The sequence below is a fragment of the Crocodylus siamensis genome, chromosome 4 (assembly GCF_052110815.1).
Source record: "Crocodylus siamensis isolate JL-2025a chromosome 4, ASM5211081v1, whole genome shotgun sequence".
Taxonomy (NCBI): domain Eukaryota; kingdom Metazoa; phylum Chordata; order Crocodylia; family Crocodylidae; genus Crocodylus; species Crocodylus siamensis.
Genome location: NC_143398.1, coordinates 23865779 through 23880172, shown reverse-complemented (window position 1 = coordinate 23880172; position 14394 = coordinate 23865779). Strand labels below are relative to the sequence as shown.

General features: G+C 42.2%; 1 protein-coding gene across 5 annotated transcripts in view; it reads left to right on the top strand.

The window, feature by feature from the left end:
- ORC5 (origin recognition complex subunit 5) overlaps nt 1–14394 on the top strand; it is a 217354-nt gene that overhangs the window by 141924 nt on the left and 61036 nt on the right. For 3 of the 5 annotated variants that reach the window (XM_090041980.1, XM_090041982.1, XM_090041981.1), the window contains exon 15: nt 6439–6527. In XM_090041980.1, coding sequence (XP_089898106.1) covers nt 6439–6484 — 46 coding nt within the window. In that variant the 3' untranslated portion in view covers nt 6485–6527. Of the gene's footprint in view, nt 1–6438; nt 8179–14394 lie in introns of those variants that run through there. The other 2 variants (XM_090041985.1, XM_090041979.1) reach the window with 2 other exon arrangements.

Here is a 14394-nt window from a genome sequence, read left to right as displayed (position 1 = left end):
CCCCCCTTGTCCAGGTGATAGGTCACCTGGTCATAGAAGGAAATGAGATTGATCAAGCACGACCTACCCACAGCAAACCCATGCTGGCTGTCCCTCAGGATGTTGCCATCAGTCAGTCCATTAAGAATGGCCTCTTTGATAATCTTTTCTAAGACCTTCCCCAGAATAGAAGTCAGGCTGATGGGTCTGTAGTTTGCCAGATCCACTTTCCTCCCTTCCTTGAAGGCACCACATTGGCCTTCTTCCAGTCCTCGGGCACTTCACCAGAGCAACAGGAGCTCTAAAAGATCTGTGCCGGGGGCTGAGCTACAATGGTAGCCAGCTCCTTGAGTACTCTGGGGTGTAAATTGTTGGTGCCAGCTGACTTGAAGGTGTCCAGCCTCTCAAGGTGTTCCTTCACGAGGTCAGCATTGAGGAAGGGCAAGGAATCACCCTCACCCGGGCCTCCCTGCCCCACAGTGGGCAGGAGCATCCCATGGGACTTGTGAAAGACTGACGCAAAGTACCCATTTAGCAAGTTGTTTTTTTCCTGGGCTTCAGTTGTCCCTTCTGGTTTAGCAGGGGTCCAGTGTTGCCCTTGCTTTTCCTCTGGCTCCCCACATATTTAAAAATGAATTTTTTATTGTCTTTGATACTTGTAGCCAGTTGGAGTTCCATCGAAGCCTTGGCTTTCCTGGTTCAGACCAGTGCAGTATATTCCTCCTTGGAGGTGGATCCCGTTGTCCATCCTTTGTAGGTCTTTCTTTTTAGGTGCAGGAGGTCCACTGGTTCCCTGGAGAGCCAAGGGGGCTGCTGTGCCCTTTTTCTGCCTTTCCCCTGAGACGGAATAGCATTAGCTTGTGCATCTAGGATCACTCCCTTGAGGAAAAACTACTCTTCCTGGACTCCCCTCCCCTTGCAGTCGTGGTCCCTTAGGGTCTCACCGAGAAGTCTCCTGAGCTTGTCAAAGTCACCCCCCTGAAGTCAAGGAACTCTGTACTGCTGACTGATTTGCCAGCTTTTCAGAGGATGGTGAAGGTGATCAGCTTATGGTCACTGTCACCCAGCTTCCCTTCGATCGTTAGGTTGCTGATTAGGTCATCCCCTGTTGCCAGTACCAGGTCGTGCAGCGCTTTACCTCTCATTGGCCCGTAGACTTCTTGAGTCAGATAGAGCTCATCCACGCGTGTGAGGAAGCTTTGCAACCTTTCGGATTTGGCTGAGCACTCTTCCCACAAGATGTCCGGGTAGCTGAAGTCTCCCATGACAACCATGCACCGGGAGCGTGTGGCTTCAGCCAGTTCCCTGGCGAGCTCCTGGTCAAGCTCTTGATTCTGGGAGGGTGGTCTGTAGGACACTCCCACCATTGTATCCCCTGTGCTGTGTTCCCCACGAATTTTAACCCAGAGGGTCTCTAGTCGTCCACTGTGGGCCCCAAGTCAGCTTGTAGGGATGCGTAACTCTCCTTGACAGAGAGCTACACCCCCACCCCTTTTGTCCACTCGATCCCTCCTGTACAGGGTATAGCCATCTATACCCATGGTCCAGTCCTGGGTGGAGTCCCACCAGCTCTCCGTTATCCCTATGACATCAGAATTGTTTGTGCTGAGCAGGAGGACAAGTTCCTCGTGTTTATTCCCCGAGCTCCTGGCATTCGTGTACAGGCATGCAAGTATCCCCTTGGGGCCCCTTGCCTTGCCTATCGGTTGTTCCAGGGCTGAGGCAGGGGTGGGCTCCTGTAAGTGCCTTGGCCTGCTGGCACTTAATCAACATAATCCACCTATGATATTGGGGGGCTGGGCTTCATGACCAGCAAAGTTCTTTCCAGTTCCACATTCCTGAGTTTTTGGATGATGCTGTAAGTTCCTATACACCACTTGATTCATTGAAGGTTTTTCACACAGCAAAGCAGTAATAGGAAGATTTGTCCTGTTTCTAAGGGGGATATATTTTTGAAAAATATGATGAGGAATTCTTCCTTTATTTTTTTATTATTTTATTTTTTAAGAAATCATCTTGGTACCTTATAGGAATAGAATCAATCAAGTTTTGTTGTGTTTTATTCTTCCATTACAGCGGGTAGTCCAAAGTGCACAAAGCCAAACTAATTGCAGTGGTGTTTACTATTCTACTTTGCAGAATTTTTATTCTACAAAGTTATATTTATTTGTTTTTTTCCCCACTCATAAGATTTCCTTTTCAGTCAGAGCAGAAAGCTGTGGCTCATTTTTTCTCCCATGGCTCAGAGATGCCTTATGGCATTTCCAGGGTTCTGTCTTTGCCAGGTCAGGTACGCTAACTCTTTGGTGTTTTCAGCCTTCTGGGGTTAATTCATTTATCAAAATGTTGCAAAATTATCTTTAAAAAATGGGGATTCAAGAGAGCAAGTTCTCTAAATTTCATTAGGCTCAGGCTGTGGCATATGGGGACCTTAAATATTGATTTGGGCTTGCCTAGAAGAGCAGTAGAGAAGAAATTTGCATAATGTCTAATAAGAATACTGGAATATCATCTTTTTTAATTTACTTTTTATTAGTTTCAAAAATAATGAAACACAAAACCCCAAAGGCTTTCAGTAGCAATTAGTTAACATTTTAGATTTCCGCTTACAAATTCTAATTAAGCACATAATTGTGTTCAAAAGGATCTCTCTGAAATCAAGACATATTTATTAAGTAAAGATATCCTTGGATTGTCCTTAAAATACATGCTAGCATTTTTTCTATTCTGTTTTGGGAATGGGGAGGGAACTCGCTTTAATAGTCCAATCAGAAGCAGAAGGCGATAGATTATCAAAAGGCAACTATGCAAATGTAGAATGCTAGAAAATAGGTGTCCTGTAAAGTATGAGGAAACCACAGGAAAGGATTATAAGAAGAAGACATAACAGAAATCCCCAATGGTAGATATTGTATAATCAGATTATATTAGTCATTTAAACTATAGTTTGAAAGAAATATTCTTGGGCAAATCAGCATCATTCAAGCAGCTTCTCTCTCTTCATCCTGCTGTTGGCTATACTCCAGCCTAATTCTTTTCCTCTTGTTGCTTCAAGAAGTAATCTAGCAGCAACCAAATGCCAGCCTTCAATTTAGAAGTGTAACTCCATTGATGTAAATAGAATTACTAAGGGAGGGTTCAGCTCAGTCTATTTAAAGTGAGTTTTAATTTGCAAAGGCATACTTAAGTCAGACCAGAGACTGTGTTAGCTGTATTCTGTGATGAACATTCTTTGTCTCTAATACAAAGACTTCTTCAATAGAAATATTGCTATAAATGTCAATTTACTGCACTGCCAAGAGGCATGTTATGCTCGCCCAGCCCTAACTGATGTGCAGTATTTGTTGCAAGGATAGAATAACAGAATGAGGATTCTTATAGTCTGTCTTCTTCAAGGGGTCCCTGGTTGACATAAGCCAATCCAATAAATTAAATTAAGCTAGCAATAAAATGGTTGCTCCTCTGAAGTCCTTTTGGAGCGTGGCACAGTTAAGTTCTTTCCCCATGTTGTTTAGTACTGTGAAGCAGTTAAGAGTCGATGAAAACAGCATACACAGTAGCGTATCTCTAGGACATCAACTATAGTCAGCCCTTCATCCCCCGCGCATCATGTGTAAAGAGCACCATCTTCCAGCTTTCTCAGTGTCTGGCCAAACACATCAGCTCTTGGAGGAACACCACCTCACTAAAACTGAACCCAGGGCAGACGTTCTGTAGTACAAAGCAGGGAAGCACTTTAAAGAACTGTTCTTCTCAGGAACAGCCACTGCTGAAGGATTAGCCTTTAAATAGACTCCTATATTTTTAGGTTCTTATATCCCATAGCCTTTGAGCCCTTTTGGACTCTGGGTGCAAGATGCCTAGGTAATCTTGGCAGTGTAAAATGCCCATTTCCATTTGCAACTGGACAGAAAATGAGACCTAGTCTGATTCAGACCTGATTGAGCTAACACAGCCAGGACCTCCAGGCTTCATTAGTGTAACTCGCTCTTCTCAGGAATGCAGCCACATGAATGGTGTCCTGAAAAAGCTCCCACTGGTACAAAACACAGCATCCCATCTGCTCAGCAACACAGATTGCTGTGAGCAAAATCACCCAGGTGCTCTGGTCTCTGCACTGGCTCTGCCCTGAATGCAGAGTCCAGTCCATGAACTCTGTCCTCATGTTCTCCATGAAACTGAACCAGACTACCTGAGTGATCACCTTCCCCTCTACAGCTTGGACCTACACAAAAGCTGCATTTTACAGGACCCATGGAAATGCCCAGCAGTGCTGGGAAGCATGGGGCAGAGGACAGACTGCACCAGAGAACTCCTTTCCGCAAGAGAGTGACTCTTCACAAGCCTTACCACTTCCAGATCTCAATAGCTATACATCTCTGGGAGATGCTACATACAGTGCTGGCATCTCTTAGCGTGTGACGTAAGCCAGCATCTCTATCTTTTCCTTTCTCATTTTCATTCCCTATTTTTTATCTCCTTTCCACCTTCATCCCTTTTCCAGTTTTCACTCTCTCACTCAAGTTTTAAAGGGTAGTTAAAAGTAGTTTTTAAATGCATTGATTTCTGTGGTGATCCAAGTGCATGGCATTTTCCACCTTGGTGCGAGCAGCAGGGTAAAACTGTGATAATATGCGATCTGAAGAGATTTATGCCTGTAGACCTTAAAGACGATGGCTTTATTGTGTGAGGATGCCGCTGCCTTTAGCAGAATTCTGTCCCAGCTGCTTGCTTCTCACTGATACGAGCCAGGGTATCCTAGCAGCAGCAGAAAAAGGGGAGCTAATTTTTTACCTCAGACATGTCTCAAGGAGGCAGGCTACCCTTCCCCTAAATGAATAGTACTAAAATAATTTGTTATTAGTCCCAGTCATAGGGGTCAATGGATTTCTCTGCTCTTACCCAGGAGTGCAGGTCTGATGAGTGCAAAGGGGACAGACTCCTGAGTTCTCTCTCCTAATCAAGCATTTCTATTTTTTTTATCCTTGCGGTGCTACAGAGCAAAGTACAGCCCAATTTCCTTCCCTTTTTGAAAAAAGAATGTAAAGTTGGCAAAGTTATTTTGGGATGAGAGGTGCAACCCCAGGCTTCCCCGCTCTGAGGGATTCCTTGTTGTAGGCTCATCATCTCCTCTGCTGCAGATTTCCCATTTTTTTGCTTGCTTTAGTTTGAAAGCAAAGGGCTGGTATGTTGTTGATAATTTCACATTCTTACTGAAATTACTCCACTAATAACTAAGCTCAGCCATTTTGGTTTTTACCACTGAAGCAAGAAACTTATAAATGTTAGAATCTGGAGGGTCTTATATGATTTCTAGTGGTTCTAATTATTATGACAGGATAATAATTTCATTTAATTGCTAAGGTTACCACTTGTCAGGAACAGTGACTATATTAACATATGGTAAGGCAATATAAGTACTTGTTCCTGTACATAACATTGTAGTTTAGTCGTAAGTAGGGTGGTTCATTTCTATTGAATTATTAATAGTTTAATGAAACAGACCCCAGAAGCAGTATCTATTGGTTATGTGTCATGGCCATTTCTAAACTTTTTTGTGTCCAACATAATACTTTAATGGAAACTTTTAGAGAAATTAGATTGGAAAGTGATGTAAGAGTTAAGAATATTAAATGATTGTAGCCTGACAAATAAGACATCCAATTAGTTAATCTTGCTTAGAATCATAAGCAGTTATTTTTGCGGCACTGAATACTTTTTTACACATTTTATTTTATGCTTGTCATTATATCCTGTAATTTTAGTTATTTATTCAAACATTAAACCCCAAAGTCTGAATGTTAGATTGTACAGCAGAGTGAATTTGGAGAAAAAAATTAATTATATGTTTTATTCTACTGCTATTTCATTCTTCCTGCCATCAAAGTACAAAAGTATACATTAAAATCTTCTATCCTATTGAGTAGCATTCTTGGATTTTTCAAATTTAGCTGCAAACATGGGTCAACTAGTGTCAAGACTGAAAGAACGCAGACTACAAATGAGTACAGATGAAGGAGTTACGCAGTACATGCTAAAACAGGTGGTTTGGAAGAGGAACAAAACGTTCAATAGCATAATAGATTACTGCTCTGCATCTCCAACTAGTGTGCCATGTTTACCAGAATAAAAAAGATAAATTGGTGTCGACTTAGAACTACATTTGTTTTTACAGTCTAATGATCAGAAAGAAAAATCTTGGAGAAGGTATTGTTTTACCATTTTCTTCAGTCTTAAAATGTTGGAATAATCAGGCAGCATTTTCTCCTGGCAGTAATGCCATGGGGTTAGAATTTAAGAATTGTAATTTAGCAATGTAATTGGTCTTTCTTTCGTTTATCTTGGGAGTATCACTTCCTCTTGATTGAAAGATGAATCTTGTATGTCTTGTCTCCAAACAGGTTACAGTCCACATGCTGTAGGGGTGATTGTTCTGATATACTGTATTTTTGTTTATAGGACTGTGAACTTCGACATCATAAAGTACTTGTACGATTTCTTGTGAAAACAAGCTTCACAGCCATATGGACACTGTGACAATGACTAAGGCAAGCTGTGTTCATCTATCTACTTAGCTGGCCAGGGAGAAGAGTGTTTTGGCTCTTTTGGATTTGTCCAAACAGGTGCTGGCCCAGCATGGCTTCTTATAAAAATACTCTGATTGGTCTGGGTGGATCTGAGCAGAGGACTATTTACCAGGGACCCTGGAGTATTTGGAAGCAATGTGTTAATTATAAACAGCAGGGTTTGAGCACAATCTGTTCTACTCTTAATGATGTTATCTTAACACTGAAATTGCCTGAAACCCATTTACTTAGGACTGCATTTTGCTCTGTGAACTATCCCCTGTGCTTTGAACATGGCAGCAGCCCTTGTTTGTGTGCCCAGTCTTTTCACTTCCTCTCCACAGGAATCTTTGCAATCGCCTGCCAAAGTAGCTTTTCCTAAGGCCACCATTTTAAGAGAGTGGAATAGCAAAATATAATAAACATAAGTGCATGTTTAAAATCAAGCTGGTGTAAAGCCTAGTTTCTCTTCAGTCATATGTAGATTATCCATTCAACTCTCATGCATGGGGATTACCATTATAGGAAAACCCCAAACTTATTAGCACAGAATTTCACTTGAGGCCCATCTGTAAATATTCACTAATAAATTCTGGTCTTTATCAACATTTTAAAAAATCAACTTTTAAAATTGTCATAATTAGAACTGTCACTTCTACACTTCTGCCAATTCTGACAGGTTTTTTACATTCACTAACTTGAAAGGAGTTTATCATTTAAACACGTTTATAGTTCTTTTGAGCTCATCTTAGAATTTGCTGAGGTACAAATTCTAGGGCAGTTCTCAGTGGAAATATTTGAGCATTCGTGCTATGGAAGCAAAGGAGCTTGATTTGATGTACTCTCTAAAACTCGAATTGTCTGTAATGAAGGGTAATACAGGCCCTCCTGCAGCAACATGCATATGGAAGGAAAAGAGTCAACAGGTAAGAAATATGTTATATCCATTTCAAACTGTTCTCAGTAAAGAAAGCCCTGCAGTCTGCAGGAGGCAAAACACATTGAACATACAATGGATTATCAAATGATGAAGCACTGGCTTAAGCTATTCTAGTTTTAAATGCTTCATCATTTCTAGTACTTCAGATCTCGGGGGTTTTTTTGCTTAAGAAAATGTATGTGTACCAGGTGAATTTAGCCTGATTAGAACATCCCTTGGGACTGAACACCTGCCAGAAATTTGAAAATTCCAGGTTTTTGAAACCAGAGCAGTGGCTGGTTGTGGGGGGTGGGTGGATGGTGGCAGCAGCCACTGTGTGCAAACTTCTCCTTCCGCTGCTCTGGGACTGGCCACCGCTACTCCCTGATATAGTGTATTTTTACAAGGTTATACTGTATATCGTCCCCCTGAATGTAACATACACCCTATTTTTGGAATGCCCCAAAAAAGGAAACTTATCTTACCATGGAGTATGGGTAAGTACCAGAGATGTGGGGTCTCTAGAGCTGGGGCCTGCATGGGGTACACTTGCTGGAGCTGAAGGCTGAACCCTGAGTCCAGCACTGGACACTAGTTCTGGGACCATGTGCTGATCTTGAGCCATGTGTTGGATGTGGACCTGTATGGTGGGTCAGATCCAGAAATTTAGCAGGGGTGGGAAGCTGGGGCAATTAACACTGCCACCACTATACCACACACACATTAACAAATCACAGAAAATTAGGGTTGGAAGAGACTTCAGGAGGTCATCTAGTCCAACCCCCCCCCCCCCCCCCCCCCCCGGAGGAACACTCGGCTAAGTCAGATTGGTCGCATTGCTTCCTGACCTGTATTGACTCAGGAAGTGCATGGGCCAACCAGAGGCAATGCTCTTCTAGACTTGGTCTTGGCCAAAGGAAATGATCTAGTGAGTGACTTAAATATAGAGGATAGCCTGGTCAACAGTGACCATAAAACCATTATGTTCACTGTCTGTCTCAAGGCAGGCAAATCAGCTATCAGGGTTGGAGTTCTGGACTTCAAAAAAGTAAATTTCAACAGACTCAGGGCAATAGTAGGGGAAGCGCTGTGGTGAAAGGGACCAAAGGTGAAAGGATTGTAGGAACAGTGGTTGTTCCTCAAGGACGCAATCCTCGAAACACAAAAGAAGTCTGTTCCCATGTGGAGGAAAAGTAGCAGAAGGGCTGGGAAGCCCTCTTGGCTTAATAGGAATATGACCATGGTCCTCTTGAAAAAGAATAAAGAGGCATGCAAACAATGGAAGCTTGGGACAGTCCTCAAGGAGGACTATACAACAACAGCTCACACTTGTAGGGAGCAGATTAGAAAAGCTAAGGTGGCGACTGAATTAAAACTAGCAACAGAAATCCAGGACAATAAGTCCTTCTCTAAGTATATAGGGAACAGAAGGAAAACAAATCGAAGCATGGGGCCATTGCTTAACAACTCCAGACAGCTGGTTGCCATCACTGAGGAGAAAACTGAACTCCTGAATGACTATTTTGCTTCGGTATTTTACCAGACCGAGGGGAAAATCGTACTAGATAAGGTTCAGAATGGGCATAGTAGGAATGACTGCCTTCCTACTGTTGACATTGAGTTAGAAAAATTAGACAGTTATAAGTCAGCAGGGCTGGGTGAACTTCCTCTGAGAGTGCTGAAGAAGCTAGCTGAAGTCATTGCAGGACCTCTGGCGAAACTTCCAAATTTGTGGTGCTTGGGGGAGTTCACTGAAGCCTGGAAGAGGGCCAGTGTTGTGCCCATCTTCAAGAAGGGGAGGAGAGACAATGCAGGCAACTAAAGGCCAATTAGGTTAACTTCTAACCCAGGGAAAATCCTGGAAAAAATCATCAAGGAGTCTATGTGCAATACATTTGCAAGAAGGTAGGTTTCTGAACGACAGCTGGCATGGCTTCATCATGGGCAGATCTTGTCTTACCCATCTCATCTCCTTCTATGACCAGGTAACTTGCCACCTGGATAAGAGACAGAGGAGGTCAACATTGTTGACTTAGACTTCCAAAAGGTCTTTGATCTGGTATCCCATGATGTTCTCATGGAAAAATTGGAGGACTGCAGACTTAACTGCTCAACAGTTAGGTTGGTAAGAAGCTGGCTGCGGGGTAGAACCCAGAGAGTTCTAACAAATGGATCTGTGTAGTCCTGGCAAGAAGTGGCCAGTGGTGTCCCTCAGGGGTCAGTGCTTGGTTCAGTGCTTTTCAACATCTTTATCAATGATTTGGATGTGGGGGTGAAGAACTCACTGGCCAAGTTCGCAGATGACACCAAGTTATGGGGAAGCATGATCACACTTGAAAATATATTACAGATACAGGAGGACCTAGACAGCCTGGCAAGTGGGGCAGATTGGAACCAGATGAAGTTCAACATTGAGAAGTGTAAAGTGCTCCATCTGGGGATGAACAATCCCCAACATATTTACAGTCTTGGTGACGCCATACTGACTGACCACGACTGAAAGAGACCTGGGGGTAATAATAGACCATAGTATGAACATGAGCCATCAGTACAATTCTGTAGCCAGCAGGGCAAATAATACTCTGGCATGCATCAACCGATGCATCTCAAGAAAAACCAAAGAAATGATTCTTCCACTTTACTCAGCATCGGTGACACTGCAGCTGGAGTACTGCGCCGCACTTCAACAAGTACATGGAAAAGCTTAAGAGAGTCCAGAGAAGAGCCACTTACATGATCAGAGGCTTGCAAGGCAAGCCATACAAGGAAAGACTGAGGGACTTGGGCCTCCTTGGCCTAAAAAAGAGAAGGCTGAGAGAGGACTTGCTAGCAGCTTACTGCTACATCAGGGGAGTACATCAAGGGTCCAGCAAATAACTGTTCACCAGGGCACCCTTGGGGAAAACCAGGACTAATAGCCACAAACTCCTGGAAGACCTTTTCAGGTGTAACCTTGGAAAAATTTCTTCACATTTAGAGTGTTGAGACTGTGGAATAAATTCCCTGCAGAGGTGGTGCAATCACCTACCCTGGAAATTTTCAAGAGGAGACTGGATGGTCATCTTGCTGGGTTCATCTGACCCCAGTTGTCTTTCCTGCCTGGTGCATAGGTGCTGGACACACAGATTTTGCAAGGTCCCTTCCAGGCCCTTCCAATCTATGAATCTATGATGGAGGTTCCTCAACCTGTCTGGGTAACCTGTTCAAGTGCTTTACTCACCTTTTCTCTCACCCTCCTGGTGAGAGAGTTTTCCTAATATTCAGCCTAAACTTCCCTTGTTGCAACTTGAGACCATTGCTCCTTGTTCTGTTATTTGCCACCATTGAGAACAGTCTAGCTCCATCCTCTTTGGAACCACCCATAAGGTAGTTGAAAGCTACTATTAAATCCCACCTCAGTCTTCTCTTCTCTAGACCAAATAAGCCCAGTTTCCTCAGCCTCTCCTCAGAAGTCATGTGCCCCAGCCGCCTCACCATTTGTGTTGCCCTCCGCTGAACTCTCTCCAATTTGTCTGCCCTGTAGTGGGGGACCCAAAACTGGACACACTACTTCAGATGTGGCCTCACCAGTACCAAATAGAGGGGAAAAATCACTTCCCTCAATCTGCCAGCAATGCTTGTACTAATACAGCCTGGTATGCCATTAGTCTTCATCACAACAAGGGCACACTGCTGGCTCATATTCAGCTTATTGTCCACTGTAACCCCAGGTCTTTTTCTGCACAGCTGCTGCTTAGCCAGTTGGTACCTAGCTTGTTATGGTCCGGTGTTTCTGGACCTGTGGGGAGCCCTTTTCCTCGCATATAATGCACACTCCAGTTTTCCCCAGCTGTTGGTTTTTTTGGGGTGGCAGGGGTAGTGTGCATTATGTGTGAGAAAATATGGTATCCAATAGAAGCAAATCCTAGCTCCTCAAATTATGTTAAATTCCCGTCCAATACCAGATAAGCTTTAAGGTCCTGGTACTAGTCCGCAAAGTAGTCCAAGGTCTGAGCCCTGGTCTTCCTCCACAACCTTCTATAATATCAAGGAGTCTGCAGCTAACACAGACCCATTTAAAGCACTCCAGGTTGTAGGGCAGGACTGAACAGGGGACAATAACAATGTATGAATTTCCTTTTCATTAGTAATTGAGATGAGTCAAAAGCTAAGCAACAAAATACAGGAAGAATTTCCCAAAATAGCAAGCCATGGATAATGTCCCATCTACACTTACTTGAATGGAACCACTAGGAGTAATCAAAAGCAAACACCATTTTATACACACAAACAGTACAAAGAGTGCAGAGATTCAAACCCTTTCGACCAGAGTCCCAGGGCATCCTGCAGCCAGAAGATCCTTCAGAGGGTGCCATGAGATATGAAGACATAAGTAGATAAGTGGGCTCAGGCTCATGACTCTCCCTTGGCATTGCCCCACCAGTGTTGTCTGGCCCCTCTGCAAAGAGGCAAGCACTGTAATAAATGTTAGCTCTGAAATGGGGTGCTGCTCAATTCACAAAAGTTAAGCAGGGGTGCCTTGAGTCTAAAAAGATTGAGGACTACTGCTTTAGACTAAATGCTGTCCATAATTTTGTTGGTACATAATTGCTGTCGTGCATAGACATCTGAAACTTCAATTTGGCTTTCTATGCAGGAAGAACAATTAGGAAATTTTACCTGCAACAATTTGAAAAGGGGTTTTAATGCCTTGTATAACTGGGGGATAAATAGAAGGAGTGCATCTAGTGGCATTTGCAGTCTGGACATTTATATTCTTTGTGCCTGAAGACTTGTGAGATTTGAAGGTGAATGTAGGACCTGGGTAGACTCTTCAGGACATCCTAAGGGTGCAGAATAAGCAAAAAAAAATTCAACTTCTTTCTTTTACCATGTGGCACATAGCAGAGATGTCTGTTTCTCTTATTTGGGCAGGTTGGTAAGGCTTCCGGCATCAAGTTTAAACTTCCCCAAAGGTGTTCATTAAAGTTAACACACCAAGCAGTATTAATAATGCATGAGGATTGGACCAGTCTAGTTGGCCTCTTTAGACTTTACTCCTTTCAACACTGGCCAGCGCGGGAATGAAACGCATTGATCTTTTTATGATTACAGAAATTGGACCAAATGCAGCATTTTTACTGAATGATTGAAGTAACTCCACAAGTTTGAATTACCCATTAGTTCCAGTGAAACACTTGATATAGTTAATCGCATAACCATTTTTTAAGTTACTGAGCTAGAAACATGTATGAAAATTTCCTTAGCTAAAAAAAATATTGTTACTGATAATGACTATGTTACTATGACTTAGTGATTCTTCCCCCTGATGACAATCCTATGTTTTCTTTAAAAAGTGCTTGGAGGCCACAATCAAGTCGGGGTCCCACTATGGCAGGTGTTAACAGGCTAGGCATACAAGTAAAAGACAGCTACTACCCAAAAAGGATATTCTTGCATAATTGTATTTCTTTCTTCCATGGCTTTAGCACTCTCTAGTAACACTTGTGCCTAACATTGATTACAAAAGCTGTTGGAGATAACTTTAAGTGAAATACTGAATAAGTATTACATTTTTATTGTCCATATCAGGCAAATGTCCTGACTTACATCTGCAGAGACAAAAACCTTGACAAATATCTTGGTACACCATAATTCTGTGACGGGATTAGATGTTGGTACTGTTGTGTGTTGCAAGTGGGAAAATACATATTTTTACTTACACTAGTTAAATGTATACTTCAGTCAGCAGTGTAATTTTTTGCTGTTGTGTTAAATACTTGCTGGCTGATGCCATTCTTATTCAATATTTCCAACCTTGCCTGTGTATCTCTCAAGCTGCAGAGTTCCTCAGAAAGGGCAGAGGACATGAGAGACCCAAAATGAGGGACACAAAAATTAATTATGCAGGAAACTTCAATGATGTGAGTTTCCTCCTTTTAAAGTTAGTCTGAAATTAAGCAGAAGGGAGGTAGAGGTGCACCTTATAGACTAAGTGAATCAGAGATGTATAAACTTTTGTGAACAGCAGCTCACTTCAGTTGATTTCTGATACTTATTCATCTCTGATTCACTTAGTCCTATAAGGTACACCTCTACCCTGCCTTCTGCTTTGAAATATATCATTCAGAACATCAGTTTTCTTATTATTTCCAATATAAATAATTTTCAGCAATGAAAGTGAAAGGAAACCAAATTTGTAGGAAGTTAGGGGGACTAAAATGAGTGAGTGACTAAAATAAGGTGTGTACAGTATGTGAGCCCCCTTCATAGTGGGCTCAGTGGGCAGCACTGCTATCCTTCAGCTGATTACTTTGCCCTTTTTGAAAGACTCTAATCAGTAAGATAGAATTTACAGCTGAATCAGCAGACTAAGAGAATGAGCAAGGTGACTGAAGTGTGGATGATTGATTTAGACTGTACACTGATGATAAATAGTAGGATTTGTTCTGTCAAACTAGAAATATTTCTATATATCCATGTCAATGAGTTTATAAATTATTACAAGGTGTCTATTACTATATACTCTGGTAACTTTCTCATTCCATTTCAAGACTTCATTTACTCTACAGGTGAAAACCTGCCCCATAGATTTAATTAGAGCCAGGATTTCACTCCATGCTGAAAAATGATGGGGTTTTTAAAACTGTGGGAAAGAGATAAAACAAGATAATTGATATCCCAAATAGTAATCTCCCCATATTTTTTCGCCACCAGAATGGAAATGAACTTAAGACAAATGCATCAGGGAATGTTTTCGTATTTTATCATATTTGTTATTCCAATGTTAGAGAAATGCTAAAAACTCATAACTTTTGGGTTGAATCTGTAGACTGATTGCTAGAAATGGTTGGCCCCTCTAGATCTTGGATTCTTCCTGAGAATAAACTAGAAAAGAGCAAATTATTTTTAACTATAATCCTAAGCTTCTTGATGCCAGTTTATTTCAAC